This window comes from Ciconia boyciana, chromosome 1 (genome assembly GCF_034638445.1).
Source record: "Ciconia boyciana chromosome 1, ASM3463844v1, whole genome shotgun sequence".
In the NCBI taxonomy this organism is placed as follows: Eukaryota; Metazoa; Chordata; class Aves; order Ciconiiformes; family Ciconiidae; genus Ciconia; species Ciconia boyciana.
The window spans coordinates 94,279,376-94,300,872 of NC_132934.1; the positions used below are offsets into that span (position 1 = coordinate 94,279,376).

At 48.5% G+C, this 21,497-nt stretch overlaps 1 protein-coding gene, 1 long non-coding RNA gene and 10 other non-coding genes across 12 annotated transcripts; 7 read left to right on the top strand and 5 right to left on the bottom strand.

Moving 5' to 3' along the window:
- Positions 1–1,430: 1,430 nt before the first annotated feature.
- Positions 1,431–1,513, top strand: TRNAL-CAG (transfer RNA leucine (anticodon CAG)). Its single transcript has one exon. It is a non-coding gene; the product is annotated as a tRNA-Leu (tRNA).
- A 278-nt stretch (positions 1,514–1,791) lies between these two features.
- Positions 1,792–1,865, top strand: TRNAI-AAU (transfer RNA isoleucine (anticodon AAU)). The gene has a single exon. It is a non-coding gene; the product is annotated as a tRNA-Ile (tRNA).
- A 744-nt stretch (positions 1,866–2,609) lies between these two features.
- Positions 2,610–2,683, bottom strand: TRNAT-AGU (transfer RNA threonine (anticodon AGU)). The gene has a single exon. It is a non-coding gene; the product is annotated as a tRNA-Thr (tRNA).
- A 288-nt stretch (positions 2,684–2,971) lies between these two features.
- On the bottom strand, positions 2,972–3,053 carry TRNAS-AGA (transfer RNA serine (anticodon AGA)). The gene has a single exon. It is a non-coding gene; the product is annotated as a tRNA-Ser (tRNA).
- A 250-nt stretch (positions 3,054–3,303) lies between these two features.
- TRNAI-AAU (transfer RNA isoleucine (anticodon AAU)) lies at positions 3,304–3,377 on the top strand. Its single transcript has one exon. It is a non-coding gene; the product is annotated as a tRNA-Ile (tRNA).
- A 53-nt stretch (positions 3,378–3,430) lies between these two features.
- Positions 3,431–10,379, top strand: LOC140647024 (uncharacterized). The gene is made up of 3 exons (XR_012040638.1): positions 3,431–4,099; positions 8,625–8,782; positions 9,983–10,379. It is a non-coding gene; the product is annotated as an uncharacterized lncRNA (long non-coding RNA).
- TRNAH-GUG (transfer RNA histidin (anticodon GUG)) lies at positions 3,740–3,811 on the bottom strand. Its single transcript has one exon. It is a non-coding gene; the product is annotated as a tRNA-His (tRNA).
- TRNAD-GUC (transfer RNA aspartic acid (anticodon GUC)) lies at positions 3,963–4,034 on the bottom strand. The gene has a single exon. It is a non-coding gene; the product is annotated as a tRNA-Asp (tRNA).
- Positions 10,376–10,447, top strand: TRNAD-GUC (transfer RNA aspartic acid (anticodon GUC)). Its single transcript has one exon. It is a non-coding gene; the product is annotated as a tRNA-Asp (tRNA).
- A 482-nt stretch (positions 10,448–10,929) lies between these two features.
- On the top strand, positions 10,930–11,003 carry TRNAI-AAU (transfer RNA isoleucine (anticodon AAU)). The gene has a single exon. It is a non-coding gene; the product is annotated as a tRNA-Ile (tRNA).
- Positions 11,004–11,274: 271 nt separating this feature from the next.
- On the top strand, positions 11,275–11,346 carry TRNAD-GUC (transfer RNA aspartic acid (anticodon GUC)). Its single transcript has one exon. It is a non-coding gene; the product is annotated as a tRNA-Asp (tRNA).
- A 482-nt stretch (positions 11,347–11,828) lies between these two features.
- Positions 11,829–21,383, bottom strand: CPOX (coproporphyrinogen oxidase). Its single transcript, XM_072882970.1, has 7 exons — positions 20,911–21,383; positions 20,678–20,821; positions 19,843–19,953; positions 18,733–18,874; positions 16,169–16,387; positions 14,330–14,434; positions 11,829–12,353 (listed from the first exon to the last, which is right to left on the bottom strand). Exons 1-7 carry the CDS (start codon positions 21,347–21,349, stop codon positions 12,266–12,268), a joined length of 1,248 nt encoding a protein of 415 aa, XP_072739071.1. The 5' UTR covers positions 21,350–21,383; the 3' UTR covers positions 11,829–12,265.
- Positions 21,384–21,497: the final 114 nt, after the last annotated feature.

Below are 21,497 nucleotides of genomic sequence, written 5' to 3' on the forward strand. Positions count from 1 at the left end.
GGGAAATTTAACCATAATCTCAGTTTGGAGAACGTAGCACCCTGCTCATTTGCCTTGCTATGCTGGTTTTCTGCAAAACATATCAGAACATCTGTTCACCTCCATAAAACAGGAAGCCATGGACTAACTTTCCAAAATTATTTTGGTTTGGATGTTTACATGAGCAAAACTGGGGTTACAGTTTCTTCTCTGGAGTTCATGCGCACTCTGGTCTGAGCTCTCCCTTTCCTTGGAGCTACTGTTAGCCTAGCAGGTTTCCCTCTTTAAGGTGTATTACTAAGTACAGTTTAAATCTATCTCTTATATGCATTATCCCTTCATTCTGCATGTCTTCCTTTGGCTGAATGTTACTGTAGTCTCAATGCAGTATTACTGTTAGGTGTATCAGATACTGCCATGGGGATTAATTGCTTTTTCTATTTGTATGCAGTTCTCTCTAGGAAAGGGCTTCAGCCTTAGGAAACCCAAATAGTTAATGGGATATGAAGTGACATTCAGCTTAGTTCAGAGAAATTCTGAAGCTGAAGGTCTAGCGCATACCTCTAGATACCATCTGAAATGGCAAATTAACGCAGCTAAGAGAAGTGAATGAAGAGTATGTGGTTTTGGTATTCAAGGTCAAATTTTTAAAGGAATTTTGTTGCGGGGGAGGAAGTGGTTTGACTTTGGTTTGCACTACTATCTTCAGAACTGAGCAAGAACGTATCTCAAAGTACTGCTAAGTAACCTTAGCCCATGTGTAACCAGGTATTTGCATCTCACTGCAACACAAAAATATTACGGCCTTATTTCTTCACAGAAAAGAAACTTTGCTATAACACATAATATAAAGAAGATCAGGGGTTCTTTTTCCACTCCTTTGTCAAAAAGCAGTCTCCCTTTGCCTCTGACTGTCCTGAGATCTTCTTCTACAGGCTCATTAGAAGCAAAGCAGAACAAACCCCACTGCCACCTGCTCAGAATTAACGGGTGGGAAGGTAGCAAGGCTGTGGTGCTTGGGGTCTCCTGTAAGACACGGTAGCATCTTGCGGCCTCTTGGAGAGGGCTGAGAGCAGCATCCACCTACGGTCACTGACGGTGTGACAGAATAACGCCTTACGGTGCTACGTGGTGTTTCCATGGGGCAGTTTGTATACTGAAGGGCCTGGACGCAGAGCAAACGCTGGAGGCTGCAATGGAAGGCAGGGAAGGTGTGCCACCCAACGTTTCTCCTACAGCAGTACCTTCCTCTGCCGCTACTCCTGCGTAAGGGGCTCCCTCTCCCGTTCAGGGGCCAGGAAAAAAAGCCTGCGTGCTCAGTGCCTGCTTGGAGAGCCGGCCGGCGGGCGGGCGGCATGCACGGCTGTGGGGCTCCCGGAGGCGCGGGCGGGCCGGGGCGGGCCGCTTCCGCGGCAGAGCCGAATCGGGCCGGCTGAGAAAGGTGCCCAGCGGTCAGGATGGCCGAGCGGTCTAAGGCGCTGCGTTCAGGTCGCAGTCTCCCCTGGAGGCGTGGGTTCGAATCCCACTCCTGACAACTTCTTTTTGTCTGGGCTCCACGCCGCGCTGTTTTGAGTAGCCCGGTCGCCGCGGGGCCGCGCGGGGCCCTGCCGAACGCGGGTGGGCGCGGAGGGGCCGCCATTTTCTGCACCGCAGCGAGTGGGATAGCGGAGGAAGAAGCTGCTCCCCGGACACGCGTGGTGCCCACACGCGTTTGTGTCTCTGTTCGGCGCACGTGCTGCCGTCGGGGTTCGGGCCATCCACGCCCCGGATGGAGTCCGCGATCAGGGACGCTGGAAAACCTGCTTTCAGCGCGGCCGGTTAGCTCAGTTGGTTAGAGCGTGGTGCTAATAACGCCAAGGTCGCGGGTTCGATCCCCGTACGGGCCAGCTACCTTTTTCGAGCCGGTCTTTGTTTTGGGGGCTGCCTTTTGTGGTCCCCTCCCCCCCCCGGCCCCTTCTTTTGCTGGTTAGCGGAAGTCCCGGTGCCGCTTCCTACAGCACCAAAAGGTCTGAAACATGGAAGGGAACAAAACTCAGAGGAGGTAAAAGTGTCCTTTTGGAGTCACCCGCTGTTTATTGTGGTTCACCCGCAGAGCAAAGGAGGGTAAAAAGCTGCTGCTGTTCCGCTCAGGGTTGCGTTGTGTTGTTTTGATAAGCAGGTGGTGTTTCTTGTGGGCAGAGGGTGCCCAGTGTGAGACAGTGATGGGATTCAGGGGGTGAAGAAGAGGTGCTGCCCAGAGCTTACCCTTCACGGGTGGTCCCCCGGTGGAGGGGACAGATTCTTTTCCTGTCTGAAAGTAAATGGGCCGAGATCCCCGTCTGCGCTAGGAAGCGCTCCCGGGGGGCGGCAGCTGGTTACACGGGGACCCCTCGGTCTCTGCGGGAGGAACAAGAGAAATGGCGAAAACGAGCGGCTCCTTGCCCTGCTCATGCCGGCACCCAAGCTGAGACCTGGCCTCCGCGGGCCGTGCTGGGCTGCTGCGGGCAGCGGGACACCAGGCGCAGGAAGAACTGGCCGGAGGCGAGAGAGCCCGGCGGCTGCCGCGGGCGGTGCTACCTCGGCCGGGTCGGGCTCCTGCGGGCACCCGGGCTCCCCCAAAAGGAGGAAGCGGGGATGCCCGTGAGAGGCCCAGGCACCGCTGGGATTCGAACCCAGGATCTCCTGTTTACTAGACAGGCGCTTTAACCAGCTAAGCCACGGCGCCGGGTGGGCCGCGGCCAGCCCCGCCTCGCCCTGCCCAAAAGGGCGGGGGCGCTGCCGGGGCGCCCGGCTCCCGGGGTCACCCCCTCCCTGCCGGCGGGGCGGGTGGGGTTTGGAGGAGGGTGGCGTTCCCATTCTGAGCTGGGGGTCTTGGTCAGCGACTCGGAATTCTCGCGTTTTCCGTATTTAGTACTGGTGAAAATTTTTACGATGTGGAAAAAAAAACCTGTAGCGAGCGGATTTGGGGCAGGGGAAGGAGGGAGGATGTTCGGCTGCAGGAAAAGAAGCGCCCCGTAGTCGGCAGGATTCGAACCTGCGCGGGGAAACCCCAATGGATTTCTAGTCCATCGCCTTAACCACTCGGCCACGACTACTGCCTGTCGGTATATTTTGGCTTCCCGCCTTTTACTGCCCGGGCGGCGGCTCCCCGCCCCCCTCATCCTTTCCCGCCGTTTCCCTTCGCGCGCGGGGGAAGCCGCCCCGCGGCAGGCACGCGCTCCCCTCCGCGCCGCTGCGGGTTCCGGGAGCGGACGCGGAGCCCCGGCGGGGGAGGGGCGTGCCGCAGGGGGACGCGAGGCAGCTGATTGGCTGTTGATCGACGCCGTGGAAACGCACTCGCATGCGGGCCGGTTAGCTCAGTTGGTTAGAGCGTGGTGCTAATAACGCCAAGGTCGCGGGTTCGATCCCCGTACGGGCCAGCTACCTTTTAAGCTGCTTTATTTTTTTCCTCCCGTTTTCGCGCTTTCTGTCAGAAATCACGGCCCACGCGTGGCACCGCCGCAGGGGTCCCGGGCGCACCCCGCGGCCGAGGAGCGCGGCGGCGGGCGGGGCAGAGCAGGGCCCTGCTGGCAGCCCGCAGGCTGCGCTCAGCAGCGCCGGCTGCTCCGGGCTCGGCCTAACGCCCGGCCGCCCCGCCCGTGCGCACAGCCCCCCGAGGCGCCCGGGGCCGGCGGGGGGCCGGGAGGACCAACCTCGCCCCGTCCGCGCCAAAGCGCTTGCCGGCAACGACGGGGACAGGAAGGGAAAAAAATATAAACAACAGGAAATAAGAAAAGGTTTCTGCCGTGACTCGGATTCGAACCGAGGTTGCTGCGGCCACAACGCAGAGTACTGACCACTATACGATCACGGCCACTTAACGCCCGGCGCCACCGCCGCGCACGCCACCACCCTCCGCCGCCGCGCCCCTCCACCCCTGCTGCCGGCGGGGAGGCGGCGGGGGGGCGCCGCGGCGGGGAAAAGGAGGTCGGCGGCGGCACCGGGAGGCAAAACGGCACAGCCGTCTCCCCGTCGGGGAATCGAACCCCGGTCTCCCGCGTGACAGGCGGGGATACTCACCACTATACTAACGAGGAGGAAGCTGCGAGCCGCGCGTCCCGGCGGCGCCTCGGACGGCGACAGCGGCGGGAAAGTGCCTGAGGTAAATGGCGGAGGGGGCGGGGCGGGCCGGACGGCCTCACGGAGCCCCGCCGTGCTGGCGTGACCGAGCGGGCAAAAAGGAAGCTCCCATCGAGATTTTCTGGATTTGAAACATCGCTGAGCTGAGGCGCCGTAGGCACAGCAAGCCTGGCTGCGTGCTGCCCGCGATTTGCCAGGTTTGCTTTCCTCTGAGCTTGAAAATGGGATTTGAAGTGAGCCCTGCTTCATGGAGCTGTTTTGAATGGTGGGGCTAAAAGGGAACACGCGCCCCACGCCCAAACCCAGCAACCTGTTGACTACCTTGATACTGCTATCTGGTAATCCGTGAAAGGCATGGGCATGGTTTGGTGGGTGGCTCATTGCATTCTCAACTTCAAAATACATTCCTCAAGGAAAGCTGCCTGCATTTTCCCTGCTAGGAAGACAGCTAACTTCTGTCAGGTTGCTGAAGGCTCTGAACTATAGGGGGAAAAATGCTGTTTCAGCCTTAATAGAAGTATTTTTCAGTTTGTGCCACAAACTTGGCACTATGTAATCGGTTTTCCATTAAATACCAACAAGGGAGAAAATTAACAATTTAAAATATACTTATGATTTTCGGGAGTCTTACTCAGTCTGGGGGGGATCAGGAACCTGCAGAGAGGTATGATCAGGTGCTGGCATTTGTTACATGGCACAAGAGCGCACACCACCCATCTGCCACCACACTTATCAGACATTTCAGCATGTTTGGGCACATTTATAAATAATTTCTCACATGTACATATGCTGTTTTGCTCCATCCATCATCATTTACATGAGCACCAGTGATGACTCACGTGCCAAAGATGATGTCCCAGATGTCCCTCTTCTTCATCTGCTGCCTTTTTCTACCAAGCCCAATGGTCCAGTCCATGGTTCAGCAAACGGCCTCTGTGGCACGCCACCCAAAGGACAGCAGCCACTCACCTCTGCTTGTCTGGATCCTGCTTGTTCCAAGTCTCCTTGGCACTACCAGGACAAGAGGCAGGGAAGTCGATAGTGACATCAGGAAGCTACTGTGATGGCTACCATCACGGTGACCATCAGAGTGGCCTCCTGATGTTCTGCCCTATGAAAAGGAAGATCTCTGCAGCTGTTCCACAACCCACTGAGCTTGTCAGTCCTGTTGTGCCAAGGAGACTTGGTGGCCGCCCATCTTGACCTACAGATGCGGGTCTATCCAGCATGTCTGAGATGGCAGATTGTAGCACAGCAGTTTGCAACTCCTGAGTGTCCTCCCACCCACCACCACTTACCTTTCCCCCCACCCTGTGGGGGCTGGCTGGTAGCTGTCTGGCCCAGCAGACAGCACACCCCGCCGCCAAGTCTGCCTGTGGTGGTGCTGGGGTTTGTCCCAGCCCTAGGACTAAACCTTGAGCCTTGTCCATGGTTGAAATAATCTTCCAACATTTCTTTTTCAGGAAATCAGCAATGTAGTCAGCATTCTTTCAGGCTGCCTTATTCTGACCAGCAACTTTCAGGGTGCTCAAAAGCAACCGCTGCAAGCTCATAGAAAGGAGCTGGCTTGTAAAAGTGGAGGAGGCAAAACTGTTGTTAATGATCAACGCAGTCCTCTCAGCCTTGAAAATCTATAGCTTCTTCCTTTGCATATAATCTAATTATAATATACAGTCTGTGGCCTGCAGAGCAAACGGTTCTTCTTATCATAACCCATCTAAAAAGTATGAATTAATTTCTGATACAATTCTGTGCAGTCCACAATCCTGCAAACTGTTGTGATATTGACAAGATGAACATTTTACAGTGTATTTCTGATAGATTGTGTATTAAAATTAATTATTTGTCCTCATGTAAGGAGCAATAGCAAACCTTGGTGAATAGCCAGCAGTGATACTAATAACTAGGAGGCAGGGTCACAACTTACAGCAGTAGCTACAAAGTTTCTAACAGAGTTTTCTACATTATATTACTGCAGAGGAAATGAAAAATCACTCTTATAGTTGACAAAAACCAACCTATAAACCTATACATTTGTCTGAAAGGACAGAGTCCTTGTAAATAATCATAATTTAAAAAAACCTTTTATGTAGAATATAATGTAAAATTATACTTACAGACAACCTTAAGACTCCAAAGTTTGCAAAGTCATAAATAAGTATCTAGTAAAAGAGTTCTTGGCTAAACTGAATTACAAATTTAGTTATATGGACATGATCACTTATCTGCAAGGTACCATAATTAAGAGGGGAAAAATAAGGTTCATCTTACCCTTTACTTCCTCATCCCTGGCCAAGATCTTCTTCTGACTATGTGATATTACAAAATTAGGTTACATTGGTTTTCCTGGAAAAGGAAAGAGGTCAAAGGTATTCAATTTGACTCATTAGAGAAAGCAAAAGAAGACACGTATTTCAAACATTTAGTTCTAAGTATTGTATTTAGACAAATACTTGTCATCAGAGATTCACCATCTTTCACCTGTAGGTTCCTGAAGCAACATTTGAGAAGATAGTTACTTAACTACCTAATTTCTTACGCCAGAAAACAGAAAGAATTTATACCTCTCCCTAGGCATCCTTCTCATCTTGAAAGACAGAGAAAGGTATTTTGAGCTATATTCACACAATATCTATATATTACAGAAGCAATACAAACTGTGCTTCTTGGATTTTTTTTTTTTTAATACTGAAATAATGATTTCATACTTTTATTGGAAAATGGTATTTTCAAAGGACTGAGTGATCAGTAAATTAGGAAGAACTTAAAAAAAAAAGGATCAGGGATAATAATATGGCAGTGTAAAAAGATAGAGGTTAAGCTTGGCAGACTGTCAGCAAAGGAGAAGGGCACCTTTGGAAGATACCTGAACTCATGCTGGCCGAACACAGTGGATCCCATTAAGACAGATACGGAATCTGACTTCCAAGGATGTTCTCAGAGCAAGTCAGATGACACAAAAGGTAGACCACAAAGCTAGTCAGCTCAAAATTTTTCTGATGCCAAAGCTACATCAAATCATAGCACATCGTCATTAAAAGCTTTCACAGACAAATGCAGTGGCAAAACCAAGACACTTGAATTCAGTAATGTTATTTCATTATAAACAGCACATAATCTCATGTATTCCCTTCGCTTTGTTTTAGACTTCTTTGATCTATGTGGCAATATGCAGCAAAAACTCCTGTATTGCTTGGAAAATTTTAAGCTCTGCACATGGTAAGGGAAAAGAGTAGCAGCATAGACTATTGGACTAAACCAAGAGGCCCCCTCCTAACCAAACATGAGGGCTAAAACCTATTTACACTCTAAAAGTACAGGCAGACTTCAAAGTGCCTTTTAAAAAGGCTTTGAGTTATTGCTGAAATCCCTAGGCGGTTTGCAAAGGACCTGTCATCTGGCAGAAAGACACAAATCTTATTTGTCCCAGTGCCAACATGAAATTTCATGAACTGAGGTAATAAACTGTTTTCCAGTCTGCCTTTTTTTTTTTATAGTAGCCTGTCAGTTCTCAAAAGGATTCTGACTTGTCTGTTCTTTGTAATCTTCCATTCTGGAAACTAATGTATCAAGCATGATTACCCAAATAACGGACATTTCTTCTTGTGTGCCAATAAGTGAGGATGAAGATGAGGATGAGCACAGATGGAGCAAAGGACTGTACAGGCAGATCAAACTTAGCAAAAAGCAAAGCTTTTAGATTACGCTTCTGGTTTCATGTGTGTACGGCATATAAGATTACTGGAAAGCACTGCTTTTCATTGCACTTGCATCTTCTGGCTCCTGGCGTGCAAATTCCCATCCCGGTTGCTCTTTACCGAGCAATCTCCTGCTCTGGAGAAGGTCTTATCCCAGCGGTTCTTAGTTAGGTTGTTAATGCCGATCCCCCTGTGGTGGGTGTCGCCTTGATTGGTGTTCCAGGTAGCTTAGCATGTCTTTTGTGGTCAAGTGGGGGTTTTTTCAGTGCACAGCCCTCGAGAGTTTTCCAGGCTTAGTGCAAAACTGAGAGACACTGGAGAACAAGCCACTGCTTTAGGGATGAAAGTCTGGGATTAATCCTGGTCCCTAAAAAGGTGACCAACCCTGTCTGTCTCTGCGCTAAAGGGCAAAGCTATTTTGTTTGGTCTTTGATGTACTTAAATTCCTCAAAGCTTTTGGGAAAGTCAGGCTAAGTCTTTAATTTTCATTTAAGGGCATTTGTTAGAACATAATTTAAAATCTGCCATTGTTAGCTATCTAAGTATCTCTTAAGCTTGTGGGTGTCATTTTGGTTTGTGTGGGGTTTTTTGTTTGGTTGGTTTTGTTTTTAAGAGGACAAATTCTTTTATGGCTGTATTTCGTAAATGTCAGTGAGGATTCAGACAAGCTGAGGGCATCTGGTTAAAATTGTATGCTGAAAATGTTACTGTTCTTAGTCATTTACCCTAAAAATCCTGAGCAATGGTTTTCACTGCGAGGCAGCAGTGTCCCGTCTGCATGCAGATCAACTTGTGAACTAGTACAGTTTTCAGCCTAGTGTACTATTGTAAAGAGTGTATGTTTTGCAGGGGAAAGTGGAAGCAGAACCGTAGGTGGTAACAGATTCTCTCCTGGATGTTCTTCAACAGTTCAGCCCCTTCTGCAGGTTTGAAAATGGAGCACATCATAAAAATGTATTGAAAAGACGTGGCTCAGGGATTTCTGAAACTGCTCTTGTCTTTGAAAGGTACAGTGGCTTCCCATTTCTCCCCTTCACAGAACTTAGTTGTGAAAAAAAAAACGTGTTTGATGCTAACGTACAATTTTTGCTCTCTCTTACCCTTCCTTCACTTCCCTGTTTGTGCAGCTGATGTTACTGGAACAATGTGCTTTCACTTATTTTTCCTGTTGCGTTTTGCACTCAAGAACCACCAGAATATGCACAAAAAATCAGTGTGAAGAATCCACGTGTTCAAACCTATTTGGCTGTCAGCATCAGGACAAAAGGATGCGAAAGTATAGAACTGTGCTGTTCTGTGCTTTGAATTTAATTAGTTCATTATTCTGAAATTAGTTTACAGTGAGATGAGGTCTACTCACAGTAGCAGAAACATACAGTAGACCTTACAGCTTCTCTCTTCTCTGACTAGTGTTTTTTGTTATGATGTTTCTTGATCTCAAAAATTCTAACAGAATCCTTTAAAAGTGTGTTTGCGAGAGAGCATGAGACAGACTGGAGTTTAAAATCCGTATTCTGCTTATGATAGGTACTCTCCGTCTGGCATCTGGAGAGTTGACTTGCCTCAGTACTATTTCCCAGAATCTTTTGATCAGCTTCCTAAGGACTGTGGTCTCTTTGATGGACAAAAACCTACAGTCCTGGAGACCCGCGGGGTTAGTGACCTAGCAGTGCTGCTGAGGGGCCACAAAAGGAAACCACTGCCTATTGAAAAGCAAACACGTCAGGTTTGCTTTTCTTAGGTATATGGCGTTCTGCAGATTATTCCAGGTCTGTTGCTAAGTAAGTAATTATTTGACATGGACTGCCCACAACTTTTTTTTTTAAGCCCCTATGGCTCACTGATAAATTACGCTTTTTAATCTTGGAAGCCTTTATTGTGGGGGTTTCCGTTTCTTTCTTCTTCATGCACATCTGGGTCTCTGCTCTTTTTTGCATCGGATGTCTCCCATCCTATTCCTTTCTAACTCCAAATTTTCTTACACTGGATCTACGACTGTCTCCTCATACCATGCGTTTGTCAGTCTTCCAGTGGCAGCTTTGCGATCTCTTTTTGCGGAGAATGTGGGAATGTCTGTGTTAAATGTTGCCTGGTTTTGAGAAAGCTCTTGCGTTATCATGATACATTTATATGCTTTCTCTATGCAGCTGTTACCTTTTTTTTTTTGCTTCCTAATATGTTATTTTTATTAATGTATTTTATGATAGGTGGTGGTAATGGCAAATGAAATGGCAAAGAAGATACCTGAGGAGCTCAGCTTAGCACTGGCAGTTTGTGAAACAAAGGGCTTGGAATTTGATGATGTCCTCCTCCTTTACAACTTTTCACTGACTCAGATACTTAAGTATTTTCTGCAATTTTTTTACTTGATGCCTTGATTTTTACAAGTAATCTGACGGTGCGTCTGGCCAGGCCAGAGCAGTTGGTTTGCGGAGGGACACCCCGCCACCCCCGCGTAGCCTTTACCTTGCACTGGGGTGCTGGCGGCCGAACAAGCGCCTTGTGTCACCGCTCTGCGCCCAGCGCGATCGTACCGAGGGCGGGCGGGGTCCCGGGAGCGTCTTCGGGCTCGGCGGGGGGGGGAGCTGCCCGCACCCCGCTCCTCGTTAGTATAGTGGTGAGTATCCCCGCCTGTCACGCGGGAGACCGGGGTTCGATTCCCCGACGGGGAGGAGGCGTCGCCTTTTACCCCCAGGGAGCGCTCCAGCTTCTCCTCCTCCGCCTGCCGGAGCTCCGGCCGCGGCGGGGGCGTGAGGGAGGGAGGCGATCGGGAACTGCTTCGGAGCGGCGGCGGCGGCCTGCCTGTTCCCGCGGTCGGGAGCCGCTTGAGGAGTGGAAGGGGAGAGCGTGGCGGGTCGTTTTGGTGGGGCGTGTCCGTTTACCGGGGCTCTCGTGCCACCGGTAAACGCCGTCCGCGGACCGGGGGAAGGGGAGGCGCACAGAAAAGTGAAAGTGTTGAAAGTCTCCATTTTGGCAATTCTCGTCACCCCGGTTAATGCCCGTGCTGCTCTGCCAGAGGTCCCTGACGCGACCCGGCGAAGCGGTCTTTCTTTAAAAAGAGCGGGCGCAGGGGCAGCTCCCGGCAGTGGTTCCGCCCGCCGCGTGTCCGTGGGAGCGCGTGAGCTGCGGGCGCGCGCAAGGTGCTGCTCAGACTGGCCGGTTAGCTCAGTTGGTTAGAGCGTGGTGCTAATAACGCCAAGGTCGCGGGTTCGATCCCCGTACGGGCCACTCAATTTTTTCCTCCCTCCTGGAGGAGAGAAAATTGCTGCCTTTTACTCAGTGTTCTAGTTTTTTTCCTTCTTTTCGAGGAGGAAGTGTAGCACGGAAAGGAACACGGTAGCCCAAGGGGACGCCTGGCTTTGGTGAGCGGCGGGCAGCGAGCGTGAGCCGGCCAGGCCGGGAGCCTCGCGCCGAGGCAGCCGCCACCCGCGGGCCGGAAACCCGCCAGAGGTGACGTCGCACCACGTCCTCCCTGGAAGCGTAATAACCGTTACCTCATTCCTCGTTAGTATAGTGGTGAGTATCCCCGCCTGTCACGCGGGAGACCGGGGTTCGATTCCCCGACGGGGAGGAGGCGTCGCCTTTTCCTCGGCCGGCCGCCGGGGCGGGGGAGAACAAGACCCCTCTCGCTTTTCCCCACGGTGTCCTCGATGAGGTTCGTGCCGATGGAGGAAGGACAGTCAGCCCCCGGGGCTGGGAGCAGTGGCAAGTGCTATTTGGAGGACCCCGGGGCACACCCAACAGCTTCCTGATCTGGCCTCGACCCTCCTGGCAAAGGAGCTGGCCCGAGGGAGGTTGCTATCCTGCCTTGATCACAGCTGAGAGGCACAGGGCTGAAACATTTTCTCCTCAAAATGAACAGCCAGCCTTCCGCTCTCATCAGGCGAGACTGGGACCCCAACCCAGAATCTCCCAGTTACTGATCGGTCAAGTCACGCTACCACATTTTAAGACCCTTTCCCCTTCTCAAGTCAATGTAGATAGCCTCAAAAAACACATAGTTAAGTACCACCTTTTTCACAACTTCGTGAAAGCAGACTTTAAGGTTTAAAATCATATCAAATATTCCCTTTATTCTTTAAAAAAAAATTTCTAAAACATCCCAACGTTTTCTAGGAGTAAGCAGTGCTATTTAGGCACAGATAATGCTTTCATTCCACTGGAAGAACACTTCACTGTAGTTTACCATTTTGCAGTCAAACAAATCAGTTGAGAAAGTTCTTAAGCATGCACAATAGTCCTGAGGGTATCGCCACTCCTTCACAAGGCAACATCAACAGCGGTGAGAACATTAGCTGATCCATCTTAAAGAATGAGTTCATATATTTGCAAGTTGTAACAAGTCTACAGCATTATTAAGGCACCAGATAAGAGTATAAATAGCTATACTGAAGTGCCATGCAACAGCAGTTTGAATGCGCTGTTTTCCAGGCGTTCCTCTTCTTTCATAATGGCTCAGTGTAAGCAGTCCATCTTGTTCATGATCTGTGTTAGTGCACCCAGTCTTTGGGATTGCGCAGAACCTCCAGGATTTCTGCTTCTTTTGAGCTCTCTGGAGGGGTGTGCATGTACTCCCACCTGCAGGGAGAGGGGAAACTCACTCAGACTGCCCAGCTGGCTGCCACCTCTCCCGCACCAGGCTGTGTTTGGAATTGAGTTGCCTCTTCTGAGGATGCAAAGCTACATACACAGTTGATACTCTCATGTCAAGTAAACAGATATGGCTACAAATCATTAAGTTCAGTAAAAACAAATAATAACACTGGAAGAGACAGGAGAAATGTTAGCTCGATCTTTTTCCCAACTTCTGGAAAGGCTGGAAGAACAAAGGAAAAAGAAAGAGCAATGCCCCCTACCCCACAATCCATGCAGGTTTATTTGCAAAGATCTTTTAGCAGTACTTTGTGACACCCTAGTGTCACGAGGAAGACAAGCCAAAAAAAGAACCCAGGCAAAAGAGAGTGAGGACATGAGTCCTAAGGGAAATCATCAGCTTCAGATTTTATCATTTGATCCTGATGCAGTATTTTCAGCCGCCCAGGGCAAATTCTTCCAGAAGCTGGACTGGAAGCACTACAAGTCCTTGTTGAATCTTAGTTTTAAAAACAAAGTTGATAAGAGACCACTTTTTATTGAAGAGGCAATTAAGAGACATGACAGAGGAAGAAAAATGTCAGCAGTCACAAAGGGATGGGTACAACCTTTTTCCATTTTTTTCTCCCAGGAAGGACCCCTTTGTGCTGTTAAGTGAGCTATTTATGTTGACGAAAACAAGCAAAACCAGATCATCCCAGCAATGAAATCAAAAGGTAGGACGGTGCTACAGCACCAGGTGAGGGAAATATCTGGCGGTGGCAGTGGGATGAAGCTATATGGTATGACCAGGACTGCCTTCATGTTCAAGGGTAGCAGGCAAAGGTCAGTTATCCTAGTGGAGGGAGGTCACTAATGGAGTCTTACGAAATTAATGATAGGGCCTGTGCTACTCAGCGTATCTGAAAGCAACCTAAAAAGGGGCATAAACAGTAAATGACAGTTTGCTGATATTGCAAGATGAAGCAAGACTGGTTTAAACCTAAAAAGGCAGTTGAAAACAGTTAATATCAAGCCAAGCAACTGAGCAATAAAATGGGAGGTGAAATTAATTGTTGATTGAGCTAAAGTGATGCACACAGAAAAAAGTTACATACAAGTTGAGAGACTGAGTTAACTTTTATTGCCCAGAAAAGATCTTGGCATCATAACAATTCTATGAAAAAGCCAGCTCAATGCTTAGCAGCAATCAAAACCAGCAAACAGCATATTAGGATTATGAAAGGAATAATGAACTAAAACATGATTATGCCACTGTATGAGTCAGCAGCACACCTGCATCTTGGATACGCATACATAGCTTATGTCGTCTGTTCCTTATCCCCAGTTCAGAAAGGGCATAGAAAAGTTAAGCCTAGCAAAAAGTGGCAAATGTGATCGAAGGTATGGAACAGCTACTGTACAAAGACTAAAATGAGGTGGACTTGTCAGCCTGAAAAACAGACAATGAAAAAAACAGAAGCCTGTAAAATAAGAACTGTTATGGAGAAAACGAACAGGAAGAAAACCTGGTTACTCACTGAAAAGTTGCATGAAGTCATCAGGTGCGAGTAGAAAACAAAGAGGCACTTTTTCACACAACACACAGTTAAACTATGGAACTTCCTTATCACAGGCTTATCAGGACTGCCATAAGCTCACATGGTTTCAAAGAGCTACTAAACAAAAACCCATGGAGCAAGCAGAGGAAATCTATCAAGAGGTACTAAGCACAAAAAATACCACTTTTTTTTGGACAGCAAATATCTAGACTATGTTCTAGATATTTTTATCATCACTGGCAACTGCACGAGTGTAGCGGACTAAAGAAACATCTGCATGTATTTGGCCAGTTCTTGTATCAAGCATGAACTAACCACTGTTAAAAAGACTGGACACCAGGACAGAGCTTTGATGTAATCCTATAAAGTATTTTAATAAGAACAGTGCCTACCTGCAACTCCGCATATCTATGCCCTTACCTTGCAGTCAGGGGCAGAGACATAAGAATGCTTTCAATTCTTGATCCTGGTGTCAGGAGGCCAAACTTTGTACCTCTGTCATAAACCAAGTTGAACTCCACATACCTATGGGGAGTGAAGAGATGCAACAGAAAAACAAGTTTATTATCAGAAGTTGCTTGCACCTTCTTCAACTAGCAGACACCAAACAAATCCAGCCTGTCTTTCTACTGTATTGGGTGTCAGAATGAACCCTGGTTTGGGGCCAACTGTTCTCTAGCATCCTCTGCACAGGAATGCAAGTGTGACCTTGCCACTCCACAAAGCATAGGAGGTAACAGACGAGAACAGACAAACTGTTCAAGGAGAGTATTCTGCATGGTGCTATACTAACTTACTTCTCCTAGGCCTCAACCCTGCTGGCAAGCTTGGCACCGAGTTTAGCTTGGTTATGCTAGTACTCCTTTTTGTGGTGATGTCAGACATAAGAGGAGCCTTAAAGGAACTGGAAATGACCCTAGGAAAAACTCTACTGTGCAGTCCTCCATGCTGAAAGACACATAAGCAGCAAGGTCAGAACAAGATTTCCTGTTTCTTGGGGAGAGTTGAAAAGCAGCAGAAGTGAGACAGCTTCAGAGTGCTGGCTGGGACTTCTATGTGCCAGAATAGAGAGTTTTCTGCCCCCAGCATAGGAACAGAGCAGTGACAATTCAGCAGGGGTTATCTTAGTAACCAGTACTGAGGTATTAGTACTTAACAGAAGTACAGGAAGGGAGGAGTTCTTATCTATTTGCAGAAATTGAGAGCTTAGCCTAGCCCAGTAACCTGCAAACAGATCCAGGGAAATACGCAGGCCTCATGAGCCAATCCTGGCTGCAACCTGAAGAAGCTATTCCCCCTTCTAATCATAGCAGGATCCTGAAAGGCCAACGCTCCCAGGAACAGCCTCATCAAATAAAGCATATGTGCTTATCTGAGTAATTGCTGTAGGCCAGTGATCTAAACTTGAATGCTTATGCCTTCTCTATGCTACTCTCACAGATTTCTCTGCAGAAGCAGCAGAAACTAATGGCTCCCCAGTTCCACAAAGCAAATGTATTCTAATTTCTGCATATGCTTATACAATCACAGGACATAAATAAAGGAGTACAACTGTATCTACCAATGTACTTAAGCTTTTGCAGCATTAACAGTTTTCACATTAATAAGCATCCTCAAGTCTTTTAAGTTAGTGACTTTGGACCATGCCAGAAAAACAAAACCCCTCTGTATCTTTATTCCTTTACAAAGAGTTCACTGCATCCTCATTTCAATGCCAAGATCAGATAGAATAAATATGTATGTAAGAAGCTGAAAGTACTCTTGGGTACAGTTATTCCATGACTTTCTGGGGTTTAGCTTCATTCCTGAACAGGAAGCATGACTCCCTTCACCTTTATGCTCCTCATGTCACGGGGCAGTCCTGTATCCTGCATCACTGGGCTGCAGGAGAGGGTGAGATTCAGGACACCACGCACCCCTTTGCCTGTTACAAAGCAGCAGCTTCTCTTGGTTTTTGAAGGAGCTGCAGAGAACTGTGGCATTTTGTATGGGTTGCTTGTGCTGCAATGTGGGAGAGCAGGGGATACAGATGAGGGTGTGCTAGTACCTTTGCACCCTCCCCAGCAATCTAGCATTGGATTTGAAAAATAGTTCTGTACACAAAAATGTTGAAATTCTCTGGCAAGCTTTAGAGCACTTATGCAACCTCAGCCCACACCACAACAGGACATAAACCCTGCAACCATGAAGAACTAGCTCATTTTTTTCTCGCCAGCGTAATCCACCTCCCATGTATTCTTTTGCTCCTTCAGTACTCACCGTCCTCTCCGAAGCTGCTGCCATAGCTTTTCGTCTGGTGTGAAGGAGTCATGGCAGTGCCTTTTCACAATGGGAATGTAACAAGGCACAACAGCTTTGGCACAACTCTTCACAAACTGGAATACTTCCTCCTTGGAGGGAGAGTCCACGTCGTCAAAGAATATGCCTCCAATCCCTCTTCGCTCGCCACGGTGCTTGATATAGAAGTAGTCATCGCACCTAGAAGAGGTAGCAGTCAATTATTAATATGGTCCACAATATTCAAAGAAATAAACAGAACTCCAAACAGTTACGTGGCACAGGATGGCACTAGTGAACTATTGATGAAAAGTCAGTTCCTCCAGTGCCGGGTGCCACACTGTTTCACTGACTGCTGAGAGCCAGGATGGTGTAGCACCAGCTGGAAAGCACTCCTGCGTTCACTTACAGTAAAAGCTCTGATGAAATGGTCTCTGCAAAGCTACGTATCACCGCACAGTCACTGAAAATGTAACACTCAAACACTATGGCTGATGCTTCCATGTGGAGTGATCCAATCCATAGCCTCTACTTACGAGGAGGGACACCTGATTTCAAAACTTCACCCTAAGAGCTCTTGCTAGATTTCATTCCCAGAATTATATATAGATCCCAAATTATTTGTACAGCTTTCAGATGAACTCAGAATAAACTTGGAAGATCATTTCTTTATTCTTTTTGCCATTCTAGTGAAAGAATTGGTTTTCTGCCTCAAAACTAAAAGAATCTATAAACCCAAGACCAGATAAGAAAGCCACCGTCACTTAAGGAAAAATCAAGAGTGAGTCAGCCTTCCTTGGAAAAAGGCTTTTTAACAGTTAAACTTGGAAGATGGAGTCATTCTAGCAGTGGCTTTTCATGGCTCATGTTCAAGTTTATGAAGGAATAAGTGCAGCTTATCCTACAACAGGGAGGCAGTTAATCTCTTTCGTACTTACTGGGAGTATGTAGGTGTGCAATTACTATAAACCAGCTGGTTCATTGTATCCACACCCTATCTTGCTTATAGTTGCTTGCTTGGGCAGCCATGCTCTGCAAGTCTTCATATGAGGGAGAAATGGAAGGGAAGTAGGAAGCAGAAACCATCAACAGCAAGGAAACCCTGCCTTCCTTTAGGACTAGTTTTCCATGCATGTATCCATCCGCAGTTGCTGTTCTCAAGCAATATAAATGGCATGGCCATAGCGAGAGAGATGTGGAGATATAACAGATAACCTATGCTATTTTTTTATTCACTGGGATGATCAGGTTTTTTTATAGCAGCAGGAAGAGTTAAGAAAAAAAGGTCAGTCAGAAATGCAAAAGAGAACAAGCCTGACTAAAGTCTTAAAGCTAGATCAGGAAGACAGTGTGGTAAACATAACAAGAGCTTTTATGTTTGAGAAAGGTGGGAAAAGAGGCAATGCTAATTAGTAGAAGCTCAGAAGAGATTCACACTGCTCTGACAGCGAGAACCGCATGCCCCTACACAGCTGCTGCTCATAGCAAACATTCATGCTGGGACTGAGAAAACTGCCTTTGTCCATGGGATACAATCAGTCCTTCCCTGAGCTGCCCTCAGACTAAGAACAGGCATCCTTCTCTCCGACCCTCTGCAGCTGGCATTACTAGCCTACTTACGCTGCAAATAACCTGACCATTAAGGCAGACACTGTGAACTACCATGCAAAAATTCCTCAGAGAACAAGACTGTAGTCTTAAGGTTATAAGATGTGCTTCTCTACTAAGTCATTCACACCAGAGCTACAACACCCACTTTATCTCCTGCCTCAGACAAGACCTGGTAACTTATGAAAGGGTAACCCCTCCTTCCTGGATACCACAGCTTGTAGCAGATAGGATTATCAGACACAGAGCAGCAAGCCCCCACTGAAGAGTGAAGGATCCCATCACCTGTATCTCTCAGCTCAAGAAGAACATTCAAAGTTTGCATCTTTAGAGAATATGCTGTTGAACTCTCACTGAATGTGTCACTGGAAAAAAAGTACAGCTCCATCAAAACTATGAAGCTTCTACATTAAGGACAAGCTCCTTTGCCTACCTGGCAAAAAAAAAAAAAAGTAATGAAGGTCAGACTGAAGGTAGAAAAACTGGAATGGGACTTTCAGAACTGTAGTGTGAGTTCTTGGGCTAGCGCTGAAGTCATGCACATTTACCGTGAGTTCACTGTAAGCAGAATTAGTGCAAGTCCATGAGGCAAAAGTCTTGTCCTAGTTTAATACCAAAGGCTAAATGGAATTCTTGAGTTGCCTAATGAAGTCTGTAGCTTACAAAACCTTGTAGAGTCAGCTTGGTTTTTATTTGGGCTATAGTCTTATGATCCTAGTTGTCAGCCCTCTGGTTGGAAAAACTCAGGCCTCTGTAAATAAGAGATTGGTTTAGACTACATTTTGTCCCAGTGCACATTTGCTGATTTTCATTAGGGTCTGCTGGTACTTTTCAAAAGGTGGCAGAACCTACTGTTCCTAGAGTACACTTAACTGGTGATACCCAGTGCCCCCTTCTGCTCCCACAAACAGAACCCAAGCGCATCTCTCCCCACATACCATTTCTTGTACTTGGGATACAGCTTCAGATCATGCTTGTCACAGGCCTCTTTCAGAGTCTTGTGAAAATGAACGGCATCCTCTTCATTCAGGTAAGTTGGAGTGAGGTCAGTCCCACCACCAAACCACCACTGTTTAGTTCCTATAGGAGAGAGGCAAGCAGCAACATTTTTCTTTTAAACCTCCAAACGCAAATACATTGCTAGTGGTTCACCAAGAGCTACCGACTTCTTTTACAATACAAAACAAAATCATTATTCAGTGGTGTGTCTAAACATAAATCAATGAAAAATTTGAGTTCGAGGTAGTGCGATGACCAGTGACTTTAGGAAAACATGAAACAAATTTCAAAGCAGTGAAAACCCATTTGTTTAGTATTTTGGACCACTGACCCTGACTACAGGATATCAATTTCACAAGATGGGCTGGCAACTCGTAGTCAAGAATCCAGAAAGATGTTACTGCATGACAAAGAAAGGAAACATCCTTACTAAATCCAGGGAAGTAATTGACTAGAAACGATCCATAATGTTCTGGCAAAATAACTGAAAGAAAACTCTCTTCGAGCTTCTGACAGTTATGTACACTGTCACAAGGTACAGACGGGCTCTCAGTGTTAGACCACCTAGCCTAGAGTCCTGCTTCTGACAGCAGCAAGCTGCAGAAACTCAGGGAAAAAAGGCACAGTGCACGTAGAGAGCAGTTTCTGACAGTATGTCCTCCCAGCTCCTGAGACAAAGGTACATCCTGACCAGAATGCTTACCAGTCTTTCACAGACCTTTCTTCTACTGAATTCTAGACTTGCTTCTTTGAATATGCATTACACTTATTTATAACCTCCTACACTTTAAGTCTGAAACCCCTGGCATACGCTGCAAAAAGTAAACTGCCACCACCTTTACTGTACCAGATGCACGCATCACACTGATTTTACAAATGGACAAATGAAGGCCCAGAGGTTAAGAGGTTCAGTGCTACACAACAGACTCTTGGCACAGCTGGGAACAAACCTGGAGTGGTTCTTAACCTCTTACCCTAGCCATGCGTTCATGCCTCTTTGATGCAGAGTCATACATTTCATGTGTACTTCATTGGATTAAAATTCTTACCATCTGCTTCTTCAATTTCAAAGTATCTGTAGTTGAAGTGCATGGTTGGAACATGAGGGTTCTTTGGATGGATAACAGAGCTCACACCCATGGCGCAAAAAGGCAGTTTCCCTAGATAAAAAAAAAGAAAAAAACCCAGAAAAAAACCTTCAGTTTTTCAAATAACTTCATTTATTAGCATTTAAGGAACATCACTATTTTCCTTAGGTTCCAAGCTACTGTTCCACTACAAGAAAATTTCACATGTTGGGTCACCATAACTATTAAGCAATGTGCAATTTACTTCTCATCCACACACTTCTGTGCACCTAACAAAATCCTTTTTTTGGTATTTGTCCTAAAATTCAACAGTATGTTAGAGCACCCTTTCGATGACGATTGCTTAAAACGTAACGCACTGCTAAGGCCTTCCACCACCCCCAGTCCTCAGAATTACCCTTTTCTACATGAACGTGGGTTGAATCCTCTTTAGCCTTCAGGTCTTTTTGGTTCTCTCTCTCCACCTCTTTGGTACGTAACTCCTGTGCTGTTGCACTGTTGAGCTACAGCGTCGTTACTGAGAAACAACCTGTGCCTACAGTACACTGCTGAAAGCAGCAAGACAGAGGGAGAAGCACTCTGATACCTAGTTTTTTAGGGATACGAAAGTCCACCTGCCAGGCTTACTGGTTGGAAACCACCATGACACAAGTGAAATCTTCCCTCGAGCACTGATCAGCCTGGCCTTCCTCACGTTCTGCTCAGAGGCCAGACCGTGCTGTCAAAGTACCTGCATGGCCATACCTGGGTGAACGCGTCCCGCTCCTCTACCCCACCTCCCCGCCGGACACCTTACCGTCTTTGGCCTTCAGAGACTTGCCCCTGCTTCGCATCTGCCGCGCTGCCTCCTCGGACAGGAGCCCGAACACGACGGACACGTTCACACCTGCCTTCTCGAAGACCTCGCCGTCCTGCAGCACGCAGCTGATGCCGCCTCCGCCTGCCAACACCACGGTCACCCCGCGCCGGGGCCGCCGGCCCCCGGGGTGCCCGTGCCCGGGGTGACCCCCGCGGCCCCCCCATACCTACCTTCCTTCCTCTCCCAGGTGTCGACGGCGAAGGTGGCGCCGGGGTCCAGCGCGGCCAGGGCGCGGCACACCTCCCCCTGCGTCTCCATGATGAGCAGCTCCATGCGGCTCCGCAGCTCCCGCCGCCGCCGCCGCAGCAGCTCCCGCAGCCCGCTCACCGGCGGCGCCATGAACCGCTGCCGCAGCTCCTCCTCCTCCTTCTCATCCTCCTCGGCCGCCGCCATCGCGGCCTGCTGCCACCGCCACAGCCCCAGCCCCAGCCCCAGCCCGCCCAGCGCCCCCGCCGCCGCCAGCGCGGCCCGCCGACCCCGCCGGCCCGCCGCCATTCCCGGCGGCGCGGAGCCCAGCGCCCGCCGGCCCGCCGGAGCGGCGAGAGCGAGGGCGGGCGGGCCGCGGGCGGCACGGGCGGCTCCACGGAGCAGCTGCGCGGCGGCAGCCATGACGGGCACCAGCGCCGCACTGCCGGCGGGGCGGGCCGCGGCCGGGCCGGGCCAGGCCAGGCGGAGCGGGGCGGGGGCGGGGGCGGGGGCCGGGCCGGGGCGGGGCCGGGCCGCTCCGCGCGGTATCTAAATACGGGTTTAGGTATGT